This window comes from Mandrillus leucophaeus, unplaced genomic scaffold (assembly GCF_000951045.1).
Source record: "Mandrillus leucophaeus isolate KB7577 unplaced genomic scaffold, Mleu.le_1.0 Scaffold61, whole genome shotgun sequence".
Classification (NCBI taxonomy): domain Eukaryota; kingdom Metazoa; phylum Chordata; class Mammalia; order Primates; family Cercopithecidae; genus Mandrillus; species Mandrillus leucophaeus.
Window position 1 is genome coordinate 5510818 of NW_012106586.1, and position 17169 is coordinate 5527986.

At 39.4% G+C, this 17169-nt stretch overlaps 1 protein-coding gene across 1 annotated transcript in view; it reads right to left on the reverse strand.

Moving 5' to 3' along the window:
- Nucleotides 1-11043: 11043 nt before the first annotated feature.
- SLC46A3 (solute carrier family 46, member 3) overlaps nt 11044-17169 on the reverse strand; it is a 16322-nt gene continuing 10196 nt past the window's right edge. Inside the window, exons 5-6 of the mRNA XM_011999992.1 lie at nt 13485-13641; nt 11044-11125 (exon numbers count right to left, since the gene is read on the reverse strand). Of these exons, the coding sequence (XP_011855382.1) occupies nt 11044-11125; nt 13485-13641 (239 nt within the window). The remainder of the gene's footprint in view (nt 11126-13484; nt 13642-17169) is intronic.

Below are 17169 nucleotides of genomic sequence, written 5' to 3' on the forward strand. Positions count from 1 at the left end.
AGGCTCCTGGGCAGAAAGGGGCATGTCCCCAGTGAAGCCCCACCTTCAAGCCAGGGATGACCTGAAGTGTGGGGGCTGGGTTGTCAGTTCTGTGAGGAGTCTGCAGCCTGGATGGAGTAAGAACTTAACGGTGCTTTTTCTGGGCCGGCCCGTGGCTGCCCATGGACCAGTCAGCACACACTTTCTCCCTTCTGATGCCCAGAAAAGCACTGGGTTCAGCCAGACTTGCAGAGATGTAGGGACCACCTGCCTGCAGATAGGAGCTACCAACTCTGTATCTCCTCTCTGCTGAGGGCTGCACAGACATCGGGATAACCTGCCTGCAGACAGTAGCTACCCACTCCAGGTCTCCTCTCCACTGAGCGCTGCACTCATTCAGATGACCTGCCTGTGGAAAGGAGCTACCCATTTCAGGTTTCCTGAGAGCTGTACTGTCACTCCAAAAAGCACCTCTTTGCCTTGCTCACCCACCAGTTGTCCACGTACCTCATACTTTCTGGACATGGGACGAGAACTTGGGACCTGCCAAATGGCAGAACTGAAAGATCTGTAACACAAACAGGGCTGAAACACACCCCCCAACCCACTGGCCATGTTGTGAGAAGGAGGAGGAGAGAAGAGCTGTGACCCTTTGGGGAGCCCAGACCCAAGCCAGGGCTGTGACACCCTCTTTGGGACCCTGTGGTTCCTGGCATCTCTGAGCTTCCAGATGCCACCACATTTCTTGAATCCTGCAGTGGAAGCTGCTTGCGGTACGCCTGGTCCAGCCACAGCCTCACACAGAGCCAGTGCCTGTGTGGGTGCCTGGAGCTGTCTGCCCTGCCACAGCAGCCAGTGTGCCTGCCTGTGCGAAGTGGCCAGACCCCATGCTCGCTCACTCACGCTCCCCTTGCCACACTGTGCCTGGCTCGCCCTTGGCAGGAATGGGATCTGGGCTGGTGGCACAAGCCAAGCATAGCCTGCCAGGCCACGTGGGCGGAATGAGCCTGGTGGGCCCAAACAAAACTCCCACAAAGGCGCCACAGCCACTTAGGCTGCCAGCTGGAAAAGCGACACCCTAAGGATCCTGTGACAGTATAATTTGAAGTCCGGTAACTTTATGCCTCCAGATTTGTTCTTTTAGCTTGATATTACTTTGGCTATGTGGGCTCTTTTTTGGTTCTATATGAATTTTAGGACTTTTTTTTCTAGTTCTGTGAAAAATGATGATGGTATTTTGATGAGAATTTTATTGAATCTGTAGACTGCTTTGGACAGTGTGGTCATTTTCACAATACTGATTCTTCCCATCCATGAGCATGGTTCATATTTCCATTCATTTGTGTCATCTGTGATTTCTTTCTTCCTCCATCCCTTTATTTTGAGCCTATGTGTGTCTTTGCACGAGAGATGGGTCTCCTGAATACAGCACACCGATGGGTCTTGACTCTTTATCCAATTTGCCAGTCTGTGTCTTTTAATTGGGGCATTTAGCCTATTTACATTTAAGGTTAATGTTTGTATGTGTGAATTTGATCCTATCATTATGATGCTAGCTATTTATTTTGCCTGTTAGTTGATGCAGTTTCTTCATAGCATCGATGATCTCTACAATTTGGCATGTTTTTGTTGTGGCTGGTACCAGTTGTTCCTTTTCATGTTTAGTGCTTCCTTTAGGAGCTCTGGGCAAGCCTGGTTAATGACAAAATCTCTCAGCATTTGCTTTTCTGTAAAGGCTTTTATTTCGCCTTCACTTATGAAGCTTAGTTTGGCTGGATATGAAATTCTGGATTGAAAATTCCTTTCCCTAAGAATGTTGAATATTGGCCCCCACTCTCTTCTGGCTTGGAGGGTTTCTGCCAAGAGATCCACTGTTAGTCTGATGGGCTTCCCTTTGTGGGTAACTTGGCCTTTCTCTCTGGCTGCCCTTAACATTTTTTCCTTCATTTCAATCTTGGTGAATCTGACGATTTTGTGTATTGGGGTTGCTCTTCTCAAGGAATATCTTTGTGGTGTTCTCTGTATTTCCTGAATTTGAATGCTGGCCTGCCTTGCTAGGTCGGGAAAGTTCTCGTGGATAATACCCTGAAGAGTGTTTTCTAACTTGGTTCCATTCTCCCTGTCACTTTCAGGTACAGCAATCAAATGTAGATCAGGTCTTTTCACATAGTCCCATATTTCTCAGAGGCTTTGTTCGTTTCTTTTCACTCTTTTTTCTCTAATCTTGTCTTCTCACTTTATTTCATTAAGTTGATCTTCAATCACAGGTATCCTTTCTTCTGCATGATTGATTCGGCTATTGAAGATTGTGTATGCTTTACAAAGTTCTCATGCTGTGTTTTTGAGCTCCATCAGGTAATTTATGTTCCCTACACTGGTTATTCTAGTTAGCAACTCATCTAACCTTTTTTTAAGGTTCTTAGCTTCCTTGAATTGGGTTAGAACATGCTCCTTTAGCTTGGAGGAGTTTGTTATTACCCATCTTCTGAGACCTACTTCTGCCAATTCGTCAAACTTATTCTCTGTCCAGTTTTTTTTTCTCTTGCTGGCGAGAAGTTGTGGCCCTTTGGAGGAGAAGAGGTGTTCCGGTTTTTGCAATGTTCAGTCTTTCTGCACTGTTTTCTCCCCATCTTTGTGGTTTTATCTACCTTTGGTCTTTGATGTTGGTGACCTGCAGATGGGGTTTTGGTGTGGATGTCCTTTTTTTATGTTGATGCTATTCCTTTCTGTTTGTTAGTTTCCTTCTAACAGGTCCCTCACTGCAGGTCTGTTGGAGGTTGCTGGAGGTCAACTCCAAACCCTGTTTGCCTGGGTGTCACCAACAGAGGCTGCAGAATAGCAAATATTGCTGCCTCATGCTTCCTCTGGAAGCTTCGTCCCAGAGGGGCGCCTGCCAGATGCCAACCAGAGCTCTCCTGTATGAGGTGTCTGTTGGCCCCTATTGGGAGGTGTCTCCCAGTCAGGCTACATGGGAGTCATGGACCCACTTGAGGTGGCAGTCTGTCCGTTATCACAGCTCAAATACTGCTGGGAGAACCACTGCTCTCTTCAGAGCTGTCAGGCAGGGATGTTTAAGTCTGCTGAAGCTATGCCCACAGCTGCCCCTTCCCCCAGGTGCTCTGGCCCAGGGAGATAGGGGTTTTATCTACAAGTCCCTGACTGGGGCTGCTGTCTTTTGTTCAGAGATGCCCTACCCACAGAGGTGGAATCCAGAGAGGCAGTTGGCCTTGCTGAGCTGCTGTGGGCTCCGCCCAGTTTGAACTTCCTGGCAGCTTTGTTTACACTATGAGCATAATGCCACCTACTCAAGCCTCAGTAATGGTGGACACCCCTCCCCACCGCCAAGCTCCAGCATCTCAGGTCGATATCAGACTTCTGTGCTAGCAGCGAGAATTTCACACCAATGGATCTGAGCTCGCTGGGCTCCGTGGGTGTGGGACCCACCGAGCCAGGCACTGGAGGGAATCTCCTGGTCTGCCAGTTGCAAAGAACGTGGGAAAAGCACAGTATCTGGGCAGAAGTGTACCATTTCTCCCCATACAGTGTCTCACAGCTTCCCTTGGCTAGGAAAGGGAAATCCCCCAACTCCTTGGGCTTCCTGGGTGAGGCGATGCCCCGCCCTGCTTCGGCTAGCCTTCCGTGGGCTGTTCCCACTGTCCAACCAGTCCCAGTGAGATGAACCGGGTACCTCAGTTGGAAGTGCAGAAATCACCCATCTTATGCGTTGATCTCACTGTTAGCTGCAGACTGGAGCTGTTCCTATTCAGCCATCTTGCCGGAAATTCCCTTTTGTATCTTTTAAGTAGAGCATTTAGGCCATTTACATTCAACGTTAATATTGAGATGTGAGGTACTATTATATTTATCATATTAGTTGTTACCTAGATACTTTGTGTTTTCATTGTGTTACTGCTTTATAGACCCTGTGAGTCTGATGCTTTCAGCAGGTTCCATTTTGGTGCATATCAAGCTTTTGCTTCAAGATGTAGAACTCCTTTAGCATTCCTTGTAGTGCTGGTTTGGTAATGGCAAATTCCCTCAGCATTTGCTTGTCAGCAAAAGACGATTTCTCCTTCATTTATGAAGTTTCGTTTTGCTGGATACAGAAATTTAAAGAAAAAGAAATTCAGGTATGTGTGATGGAATCGATTTTTTTTTTTTGACTCAACACCACTCACTGAAGGAATAGATTTTGAATGTGCTTTTAGAATATTGTAAAATGTCCTTATGTAAAATAATTCTAGACTCAAATATTTCAAGGAGCTGGATGTGGCTTAATACTCTGTAGAACTGGATTCAACACAGGCACACACTAAGTGAAATGGAGATGCTGGAAGTCCTTGACATAGAGTAGCCCATCGATTCTCAAGCTTTTGTGTGCACCGGAATCATGGGACGGCTTTTAAAAACACTGATTGCTGAACCCCACTCCTGGAGTTTGTGATTCAGAAGGGTTGAGTTGAAGCCTGAGAATCTGCATTTCTGACAAGTTTGTAGGTTATGGTAATTCCACTAAACTAAGAACCATACTTTGAAAGTCACTAGTATAGAAGAAAGAAATCAAATAACTTTGAAGGACAGGAATGTTGGAGTGCTTTGCCTATGTAAATCCCCTCTTCGTTTGCTACCTGTCTTTCCCAAAAGGGTCAATATAATTTTTTGAACTTTACTGAGATATAATTTACATAACACGGTATATTCATATATTTTGACAACTGTATATAACTGTATAACCGACATAATCAAAATGAAAAATATGTCCATCATCCCAGAAAGTTCTCTCCTATCAATTTTTAATCCCTGTATCTCCTGCCCCAGCCCCAGGCAAACCCTCATCTCATTTCTGACACTGTAGATTAGTTTGCGGGTTTTTTTTTTTTCCCAAGAATTTCAATTTCATGTACATAGAATCATACAGTATGTAATTGTTTTGTATTTGGTTTCTTTTGCTTTGTATAATGTTTTTAAAACTTATTCATGTTGTTGAATATATGAGTAATTTGTCTTTTTTATTGCTCAGTAGTATTCCATTGTATGGATATTTATATTTTGTTTATTCATCTATTGAAGTTTATTTGGGTCATTTCCAGTTTGGGGCTATTATAGATGAAGCATCTATAAACATTTATAGACAAGTCTTTGTATGGACATGTGTTTTCATTTGTCTTGGGGCAAATGACATAGGAGAGAGCTGCTGCATCATATGATAAGTGTATGTGCATTCCACTTGCTTAACAGTGTCATCAGCTCTTGGTATTGTCACACTTTTTAAACTTTAGCCACTGTAGCGAATATGTGATAGTATCTCATTGTGGTTTTAATTTGCATTTCTTTGATGACTAATGGTGTTGAACATCACTGTATTTTTTGTGTGACTTGTCCTTTCAAATCTTTTGTCCAGTTCCCCACACTCTTTTTAAATTGATTTGTCTCATTGAGTTGTAAAAGTTTTTAACATATTCTGGTTATTAAGCATTTGTCAGGTATATGTATTGCAAATATCTTCCGGAGTCTTAGCTTGCTTTTTTCTCTTTTTTCTTTTCTTATCTTTTTGTTTGTTTGTTTGTTTTTGAGACAGGTTCTCACTCTGTTGCCCAGGCTGGCACATTCCCGGCTCACTGCAGCCTTGATCTCCTGGGTTCAAGTGATCCTCTCACCTCAGCCTCTCATATAGCTCGGACTACAGGTGCACACCACCATGCTCTGCTAATTTTTGTATTTTTTGTAGAGATGGGGTTTCATCATGTTGCCCAGGCTGGTCTTGAACTCCTGGGCTCAAACGATCTGTCTGCATTAGCCTCCCAGGATGCTGGGATTACAGGTGTGAGCCATTGCACCCACTTCTTTTTATTTTCTTAACTGTGTATTTCAAAGCAGAACATTTTAATTTAGATGAAATCCAATTAAACTATGTGTATGTGTTTTACATCTTTGGGGTCCTAGCTAAAATCTTTACCTAACCCAAAATTATGAAGATTTTCTTGTTATTTTCTTCTAGAAATTTTGTATTAACTTTCATATCTTAATGTTGAGTCTTCTAATCCATCAACTTGAATTTCTTTCCATTTATTTAGGTCTTCTTTAATTTCAGCAGTGTTTTGTAGTTTTCAGCATACAGGTCTTGCACATATTTTGTTAAATTTATTCCTAGGTATTTTATGTTTTTTGATGCTTTTATTAAATGGTTTGTTTTAACCTTAATTTTTTCAGTTGTTTGTTGCTAGTATACAGAAATACAATGATTCATACATATCAACTTTATATTTCACAGCCTTGCTAAATTCATTTATTAGTTCTAGTAGTTTCTTTATCTTAATGAAGGTTCTTTAGAATTTTCTATGTCATGTTATGCAGATAAACAGTTTTACTTTTTCCTTCCCAATCTATATCCCTTTTATCACCTTCTCTTGCCTTATGTCTAGGGTTTCCAGCATGGTGTTGAATAGGAGTTGTTAGACTGGATACACTTGCCTTATTCCCAATCTTAGAAGGAAAGCAGCCAGGCCTTTTACCATAAAGTTTCATTAGCTGTAAGGTTTTAAAAAAATAAAATAGATGCCCTTTATCAGTTTGATCCCTAGTTTCTTGAGAATTTTTATCATAAATGGATGTTGAACTTTGATAAATATCTTTTCTGCATCTATTGATATGATCGTGTGGGTTTTTTCCCCTTTATTCTGTTAATATTGTGATTAAGTAATTTTTAAATGTTGAGCCAGCCTTGCAGTCACAGGATAAACCTCGCTTGGTCAGTATATATAATCTTTTTTATATATTGCTTGATTTGTTAATATTTTGTTGTGAATTTTTTATTTGTGTTTATGAGGGATACAAATTCATAATTTACTTTTCTTGTAACTTCTTTGGTTTTACATGAAGGTAATGCTGACTTCATAAAATGAGTTGGGAAGTGTTCCTTGCTTCTATTTTCTAGAAAAGCTGTAGGCAATACTAATATGTTTATTCCTTAAATGTTTAGCAATGAAACCATTTGGGCCAGGCCCCATCTTGATCATACACAGCTGTGCCCATTTATTTTTGTATGGTCTTTGGTTACTTTGTGCTACATTGGCAAAGTTAAGTAGTGCGACAGTCTGTATAATCCACAAAGCCTAAACTGTTTACTCTCAGGCCCTTTACAGAAAATGTTTTCTAGCCCCTGACCTAGAGTAGTGATTCTCAACTCTAGCCACATACTGGAGTCACCTGGAGAACGTCTGAAAAAAAATACTGTCTGGACCTCATACCTAGAAATTCTAATTTAATGTGTTTGAGCTGAGACTAGGCCATTGGAAGTTTCAAAAGCTCCCCAGGTGATTTGACTCGGCAGGTTGAGAACTGCTGGATGAGAATAAGACTTTGTGTTTGTATTCATTTTACTTCCCACCCCAACGCTGATTATTCTAGTGTGCATTTAGGGTTGAAAATCACTCATCTAGGGCAGTAGTTTCCATGTCTGGATGTGTATCAGTCACCCAGGGAGCTTTTAGAAATACATTCCAAGACCTCACTGCAGAGCTACTGAAGCAGAATCTCCAGTACATGAGGCCAGAGATTTTTATTTTTACTAATTTATTTATTTTATTTTTATTTTTTAATTCTTCAGATAGTTCTCATATATGCAGAGATTTCTTTAAAAGAGTACTGAACCCAGGGCACATTATTCTATTGTCAAGATTCTTGGGCATTGAATGAGTAACTAGAGGATTATGAGAGGTAAAGCCAGCTGGACTTTCTGGGTCAGGTGGGGACTTACAGAACTTTTCTGTCTTAGGAGAGGATTGTAAAATGCACCAATCAGTGCCCTGTGAAAATGCACCAATCAGTGCTCTGTAGCTAGCTAGAGGTTTGTAAAATGGACCAATCAGCACTCTGTAAAATGGACCAACCAGCACACTGTAAAATGGACAAATCAGCACTCTGTAAAATGGACCAATCAGCAGGATATGGGTGGGGACAAATAAGAACATAAAAGCTGGCCACCCCCAAGCAAGCAGCCACAATGCACTCGGGTGCCCTTACGTGCTGTGGAAGCTTTGTTCTTTCGGTCTTCACAGTAAATCAGGCTGCTGCTCACTCCTTGGGTCTGTGCCATCTTTAAGAGCTGTAACACTCACCGTGAAGGTCTGTGGCTCTGTTCTTGAAGTCAGTGAGACTGTGAACCCACCAGAAGGAACCAACTCCAGACACAATTATTTAGTGAGTATGGAAGTGGAGAAAAGGGATTTAGATGTTTGAGGCCATGCAATGCAGGCTGTGGACAATCTCATTGACTAGTCCTCTGTAATGATGAGAAACTTCATTTCTAGTAGATACAGTAATCTAACCTCCTTTGTACACTGCTGGATAACATGGAACATGTTTTTTTCCTCTTTGGTTTATCTTTAAATGGGCTCCATAAAGACAAGTCCTTCCATTAACATTCTTTCTTCAGATAATTGGGTTACATGATGGGAAATTAGATCTTTTTTTTTTTTTTTAATTTCTGTTTTGACTCTATAGTTCCCCATCCCATCAGCTTGCATGCTTCTCATCTCTTCAGCACCACATTTACTAATTGTCTCTTAGGCTAGACACTTTGGAGATAGCTAGGTTCATTTGTGCTACATTTTTGCCCTTGGCCACCTCAATCTAATCTCCTGATATACTTCCTACCTCTCAAATCGACTTTTTGCTCAACTGAGAAACCATCTGTTAACCCTTCAACTGTATTACACAGTACCTCTTCAGTTCAGATGAGATGTGTAAAACCATGGGCTGTTGAGCTGGAAGAGACTTTATAGACCATCTTGTCTAAACTCAAAAAAGATAATTATAGGCAGTTAGTTGGGTACAGTTTTTTGTTAATGTGTTTTTGATGGGTACATCATGCTACACATATGCAATTCTTGCTTCGGGGTTTATAATCTGTTACTGCAAACCCTAGCTATGAAGAACGTCAGTAGGGTCAAGTCCATTCATGTGTAATGCTGATAGGCAGTGAATAACCACGGTCAAGCCAAATCTCTGTGAGACTTACCTTCCTCTTCCGTAAAATGAGGAGAATGAATATCTACTTTATAAACTGTAAGATGCTTTTTCTTTTGGTTTGGGAAGAACCTTGGACAGGAAGGAAAACAAAAATGTATCAGTCAATCTGAGAATCACTTAGTTATTACATGGGTCCTCAAGCCCAGAAGATACTAGCTTAACCTAAAAGGAATGATCATGGAAATAAGAATTTCTAGTATATTAAATGTGCTATTCACTAGTCACGCAATCACTGATTTCCTTAAAGTCCTAAGCAATACTATAAAACAGAAGATCGCATCTGCTTTCAAGAGATTACAGTGAAGTTAATCATTTAGTTGCACTTTAGGGCATCTGTGTTATTATTTATGGTAACTTAGAAAATGGGAGGTATTAAAGGACCTATGAAAATACCGTAAATCAATTTTAAAAGTGTATAAGCTGGCATATTTTTCAATTTGTCTGCAAGGCTGGCTTAACGATTGGCATGATAACAGTGGTTACTCTCATAAGGCATTAAATATATAGATTTAAATGATTTTTACAAGTAAAAATAAAATTTTGTAGTCATTTAGTTTAGTTCAACAAACATTTATTGAGGATATGAGTAATCAAAGGTTGTCCCAGTACTCAAGGCGATGATTGTCAGGTAGCAGAAACAATTACAAGTTGATGGAAAATGCTGGGATTGAAGTACGCACAAAGAGCTATGGAAGCCCTGTAGGGACTGGGGAGTAAGAAGGGATGTCAAGAAGGCTGCTATGCAGAAGAAGCAATGTTTTGGCTGAGGCTTGAAAGTTTCAGTGTAATGTGGGAGGAAGAGCAAATGGAACAGTGTGTGAAAAGACATGGAGGCATGAGAACACATGGTGTTTTGAGAGACCAAGGTGGACCTCAGGATGAGTGTAAGGCAGTCAGAAATGAGATGGAAAGGGGTCAAATCATGACTGGCTTGCTTGTTTGATCATTTTCCTATGAGTGACAATGCTGACGGATTCAAATTTAAGGAGTACAAGATCTGTATTCTAAAAATTCTCTTATCAGTATTTCTAATTGAACAAAGGATAGACAACAGCTGGGTAAGAAAGACTAGAGGTAGAACTCTCAGCCAGGGATCATGGAATGTGAATATCCTTTTACTAACACAAGGGACAACATGTTGGCTCCAAACGTTATTTACTTTATACCACTATTAGCTATTCATTCAGTTTTTTAACTTCTTTAGAGCAATTTTATTTATAATCTATTTTTCCCAATTACCCATTACATTAGAAACATTATCATGCGTGTCACTGATGAAACATACTAAGAAAAGTGAAAAATACATATTCTTTAAAGTGCCTCCCTTTTAAGGATTTTGTATCAGTGAAGCACTGATTGTGGAATTCATGTACAGTCTTCAGAAGTCACAGTATATAAGCTCTGACTATCAATAGCAGCTTAACAGGCTCTATCAAACCAAGCATTACCAAGTATAGGTAAAATTACACATATTTGAAACTTATATCATTATTTTCCTACCAATGAGTGATTCATCATAATTTTCATTATGCCTTCAAAAATCCCTGAGAGAGGCCAGAAACCCATTCTGCTGATGAAGAAACTAAGGTAAAGATTTCTCTTTGGTCTCAGTGTAAGAGCCTGGAATATGTCAGCGAGATTATTGCTTTTGACCTTATCAAGTTTCTTGATCCCGCCTTACACCCTTAAGTTTTAATGTTTCTCTTCTGTGTCCAAAAGTGAGGCGTATTTGAGATTTGTTCTGTGTATTGCAAGTATATTGCATAATACGCACAAAGTGCTCAAAGTGTGTGGTACCGCAAGAAGCTAAAGCCAGGAGCTGTCTCTCTGACTGTCCAGTTTAGGAGAAAAGATACATCAAATGGGTTCTCAGTGAAGCACTGATTGTGGAATTCATTTACAGTCTTCAGAAGTCACAGTATGTGATATGTGCATTCATAGTTTTTTTTCTGTTTAAATCACAGTCATCTGTCTGAAGCATTCTTCACTGGATTCTTCTATTGAATTAACTGGATTGAATTAACTTCTATTGAATTAACTTCTATTGTCTTCACTGGATTCTTCCTGTATAAGAAGTTCATAGCTTCCCTCATTCCAGCTGATACACTTGACAACACTACAAAAGGAAACAAGACATTTTAGAGATGAGATTAAGACAATACATAAATAAGTAATCTGTTTTCCAACTTTTTTCCCCAGTTTTATAGCTTTTAATAAATTATGCAGATTATTAGGAGGAGTATCCTGGCATTTTGAATCCAGCTGATTCATGCATGGTGTTCTTAAAATAATTTAAAAACTACATGATTTTTTTAAATCTTCTAGACCCCTAAGATATCCCATCTGTCCCATTGTTAACTCTGTGTAGTCCACATAAACTAGTTATAACTAAAGCTATTAAAGAAGTTCCTGTTCGGTAGCTGTAACTGAAGCCCAGAAACTTTGGAGGTAAGACAGCATGTAATTTTGATTTTTAAAATATTGAGCAGTGTAGGGTTTAAAAAAAATCTCAGAAGCCTATCTACATTTACCTTATTATTAAAAGGACAACTGCCTTTTATCTACTTGTTACAACAGAATTTATAAATATATGAAGACTAAAATTAGAATTACCTATTATTCTACTCACCATGTATGCAATTCTTTTCTTTAATTTAAATTTTATTTTCCTACTTTTTAAAAAAATCTTTTTTTTTTTGGTAAAGATGGGAGTCTCACTATGTTGCCCAGATTGGTCTTGAACTCCTGGCCTCAAGCAGTCCTCCTACCTCAACCTCCCAAGGTGCTGGGGTTACAGGCATGAGCCACGGTGCCTGCTACAATTCTTACTAGTTATTTTTCATGAAATGGCTGTACCATCATTTACTTAAACATTCTCCCACTGTTTGACAGTTTGGTCATTTAAAATTTTTTTGCTGTAATTAACGTTTTTATATATCAATTTTTGACAACATTACTGAAGATTTCTTTAGAATATGTTTCTAAAAGGAATTGCTGGATCAATCACTATGAACTTTGAAAAAAGAGCTTTTGATACGTTCATGAATTGCTTTATGATACAGCTGAATAGCACTGTTATCAACAGTGTGTAAGATCAGTTGTCTTATGTGCTCACCAGCGCAGTATGTACTGGTAATTTTGTTAATTCAATAGATGAATAGTCTCTTTTTAAAAAAGATAACTAGTATAAATAACTCTTCATCAAAATTAGAGGAACTGCAAATACTGTTGTTCTCTGTCTGACACAGATCTAGGTATCAGAATTCAGTAGAAACAGTAAGTACTGAGCTCCTACTATGAGTAAGACATGAGCCGGCCCGTTCCAGAGTTTGCCATCTTGGCAGGATGCTTAACACCTGTGCTTATAGGTACTTTCCTCCCTAACTCAGAGCCTTACCCCAAAGTGCTTAGGAGAAAGCAGAGAAGGCCTGGCTTCTTGTGTCCCCACTGCCTTGATTCCCATCACTGTGCTATGCTATCAGTCACATGAAATGCACAGAGCTCAGCAGAAACAGATTAATGAGCTCTTCATTAATGTGTCAAATAAATTTGCTTGGACATTTCAGCCATCATTCATCTAGCTAGCTCACATTTTTTGTTAAATAGAAAGCAAAAAGAAGGCATAAATATTGCTCTTATATTTATGCTTCTGATCTATCCATTATATGTACTATTCATAAATGGAATTTTGTGCTTCTTTAATTTGAATATTTAAATTTAAAAACATTTAAACAGAAGTTTAAACAAGTCATTAAAACAAGACAAAGTCATTAAACAAGCCAACTCTGGAAAGAGAACTCAATAGTCAGCACATCCTATCTGCTTTTGTCATTTATACAAGAATCCACGTGAAAGTCAATCTAATTACAGCAATATTTGACCATCAGGGGATATTGTACTCTGGGAAATCATAGTTTAAGGTATACATCTCTAATCTTAGATGCTAATTTAATCAATAGTTTAAAGGCGGGGAGTTATAACGAACACAGTCTTTCTTTGAGTTCTTTATGCATGTCACTCTTTTTCTTCCTAAGTCTCCCAAAATTGTTGACAAATGCTTTCACATATTTTTATTTATTTTAATGACATGGGGGTCTTGCTATGTTGTCCAGGCTGGTCTCAAACACCTGGGCTCAAAATGATCTTCCTGCCTCAGTCTCCTGAGTAGCCGGGACTTCAGGCATACACCACCATGACCAGCTCTCTTTTTTTAATTAAAAAAATTCATTTTATTAAAATATGAAACACTTCATGAATTTTCATGTCATCCTTGCACAGGGAGCATGCTAATCTTCACTGTGTCATTCCCATTTTGTATATATGCTGCTGAAGCGAGCACTTCACGTCTAAAAGTTCTTGAGAAAAGCACATTCTGAGGCAAAATTTCAACAGATCTATGTAATTTTACTGGTGAGGTTAGGGAATTCACTTAATCCATATACCCTTTGATAAAATGATTAAAAATAATGACATACCATAGACTGATGGCTGGAAGTAGTAACAGACCAGCAGACAGCAGGAAAGTGAAGCCAGGGTACCAAGCAACAGTGACTGAGTAAATGCCATTAAAAGTAGAAACTGCAGTGACTCCTCCAAGTGTTTCTAAGAAAGCAATACAAGCAAACAGGGTACCTGTTTGGGGTAGGGGTATAGAGGGAGAAAAAGAAAAGGCAGAATTACAAAACAACAAACACAAACTAATGAAGACAACTGTTATTCATTGAAAACAGTAAACATGAGGGCACTGCTTGGTGAATGAAATGCACGTTATTCCCTCAAAGTCCCTGGGAAGTCAGCAGCGCATTCTGCAGCTGAGGAAACTAAGGGAAAGGTTCTCCTTGGACCTGATGGGAGAGATGTTGAAAACTCCAGATAGCTGAGTTCCAGTGTCCACAGGGCAAAGCTAAAAAGACAATGCAGCCGACTCTTTTGAAAACTGCAGGTCTCTGCCACTGCAGGTCTTTGCCTCTCTGCCACAGCCCCAGGCAAAGCCACACCTACCCCTGCTCTTCAGGATGCTGTCTCCCACCCTCCGTCCCCATGCTAATCTGTGATGCCTGAAAGTGCAGGATGGCTCCTAACAAGCAATGCTTCCTGCAAGAGCCTTTTGAAAGGTAAAGAAAACTTATCTGCTCCTCAGTCTGGCAAAAGTGACAGCTGCAGGCAAAGAGAGGAGATTCTTATCATACATTCTGCAATTGGAATTTTATCCCTCTCTTCAATGTGACCAAAAAATTCCATCACCACTAGATTCAGCATGTTTGACTCATCAAATTAACCATCCTGTGCTCTAGCGAAGGTTTATGCCACAGTTTAATGTTAAGTGATTCTTGAAAACATATGTTTCCACCTTATTGCTTGCAGCTGCCTCTGCCCTAAGGTGCCTTACAAGATGAAGAATGGGGATTCTGCCACGGTCACACTTGCTATACACCAAAGCTGGTCAAGGGTAGGCCACTCAGCATTGTTCATGAGGTCTGCATGGTCAGTACAAGCTCACAATCAGAAACACAGTATTCTACCTAGGTTCAGTTTCGTCTGGAATCCAAGACCATGTCAACTGAAGAGTTAAATCTCCAAAAGACAGCCTGACCATCTTCATGTGCTTTTCTTCCTCTTTGTCAAATTGCTCATCATCAGATATAAAATTTCATGACCACTTTCAGTCAGCTTGATCTGGCTTTCTTGGTCTTAGTTCCTATATATGTATCTTCTGCTTTCTGCAGATTTTGTCAACAAGCCACTATGCTTGTTCCCCACTTTGCCAAGTTTACTTTTCCATGATAAACTGCAATGCATTTTTCTTATTGACAATACACATCATGTAAATAACTGTGTTTGCTTGGACTGATAGGAAGGAAAAGGCTAAGCTTAAGGGTTATCTTTCAAAATTAGATATGGTTTGTCTATATTCTAATTTTCCCCATGGTCTTGATCTTTTAGACCGTGTATTGGTTTTTATCTATTTAAACTTTTTCATTTTATTGTACATATTCTCATATATTGCTTCAAATTATTCGCTGAGCGATAGGACATACCTTCATAAAACATACATCTATCTCTGCGAAATATCATGTGATCACTTATGTGTCTTCTTTTAACTAAAATGAAAGCTTTGTCGATCTGCCTTGCTCACAGCTGTATCCCTAGGGCTCAGCTGTCCTGGTGCATGGCAGGCATTTAATAAATATTTGTCAAATGAATGAATAAAAGCTTAATTCAGGATCCCATTTACCAGTCATCAAGTAGCATGCAGACTTACTGCCTCCATGATTTATGATAATACATTAAGTCCGTTTAATTGGAAGGATGCTCTTCTACTTGTCTAACTACATTATTTTCTTTTATTTCTGATCTCCTGCTGCAGCCAGGAATAGTGCTATGGAAAACAGACTGCACAGTACTAGTTCTGTTATATAAGGGTTTTAATCTATTCTTGATGGGAAATAGGTCAGACACTGCACCATCTGTTCTGATGGAACCATACTATTATGAAGTAGCTTTAGCTTATTGCCCAACTTCTCTGAGCAGTTCAACTTGTTTAATAGTTGCCAGAGATAAAACAGGATTAAAGGATGAGTCCAACTGAGTTCATCTTCTAAATTTTTTTTTTTAATGGAATAGACCTCAAAAATCAAGTCTGTTTTACTGTATCCCAATTTATAATCACAAGGAGTATATGGGTGATGCCCAGGTAAAATAGTCCAAGGCAGCTTCAGCTATGAGTTCACAGTGGTGCAGAGCGTAGAGATTTCAAAATAATTACCGGAATTCCATTTTCGTACCTTTCTTATTTAAGATAATAGAAATAACGAGAGGCTCCTGAAAACTTTGGCACTCCTCTCGTTGTTTAAAGTGCCTAATATTTTTCACAAAAATGGCCAATTTAAATAATAATGAAGGATGGGAATACATTTAATTATAGAAATGTTGGCATCATCCAAAAGATTGTTTAGTTTGCAGTTAAGAACAAAATAAGTATCCCAGAATAATGAAGTCACAATTCACAGTTACTGGAATTCAGAATAAGAAACGCCAAAATGTAAACATTTTAAAATATTACTGTATTTAACAGTATGATATGACTTTTTTATTTTTATTTTTCATAGAGATAGAGTCTCCCTCTGTTGCCCACGCTGCTCTTGAACTCCTGGCCTCAAGTGATCCTCCCACCTCGGCCTCCCAAAGTGCTGGGATTATAGGTGTGAGCCACTGCACCTGGCGCAGATGACTTTTTAAAAGCCTTCATAAACTAAACCAAATATAAACAAAAATAAACTATACATCTTGACAGCTCTATTTTAGCTCTAAATCAAAGCAGGTAAATTTTTTTCCCCAACAGCTTTATTGAGATATAATTAACATCCCACAAAACTCACCCTTTTACAGTCTGCAATTCAGTGGTTCTTAGTATGTTACAGAGTTGTGCAACCATCACTACTATCTGTGGAACATTTTCATCAGCCCCAAAAGAAACTGTGTACCCATAAGTAGTCATTCCCCTTCCCCAGCCCCAGTCAAGCCCTAATCGAATTTCTGTCTCTATGGATTTGCCTATTCTGCACATTTCACGTAAACAGAATCATATTTAAATGACAATATGTGGCCTTTTGGGACTGGCTTCTTAAATTTTGCATAATCATTTCATAGTTCATCCACGTTACGGCATGTAACAGAATAATATTTCTTTTTATTGCAGAAGAGCAGTTTGCTGGATGGATAAACCACATTTTGTTTATCCATTTGTCAGTTCATGAACGTTTGCATAGGTTTCACTTTTTGGCTGTTATGAATAATGCTGCCATGAACAAGATTTTGTGTGGACATATGCTTTCACTTCTCGTGGTATGTAAGTAGGGGAGGGATTGCTGAATCATAAGGCAACTAACTTTCTGAGGAACTGCCAAACTGCTTTGCACAGCTGCTGCACCATTTTATGTTCCCACTCGCCGTGTATGAGGGCTCCAATTTCTCCACATCCTCATCAACACTTGCTATGGCCTATTTTATTTTGGCCACCCCAGTGGGTCTCACTCTGTGGTTTTGCTTTGCATTTCCCTGATGGCTAAAGATATCCAGCATTTTCATGTGCTTATAGGTCATTTGTATATCTTCTGTTCAAATCCTTTGCCCATTTTTAAATTGAGCTGTCTTTTTGTT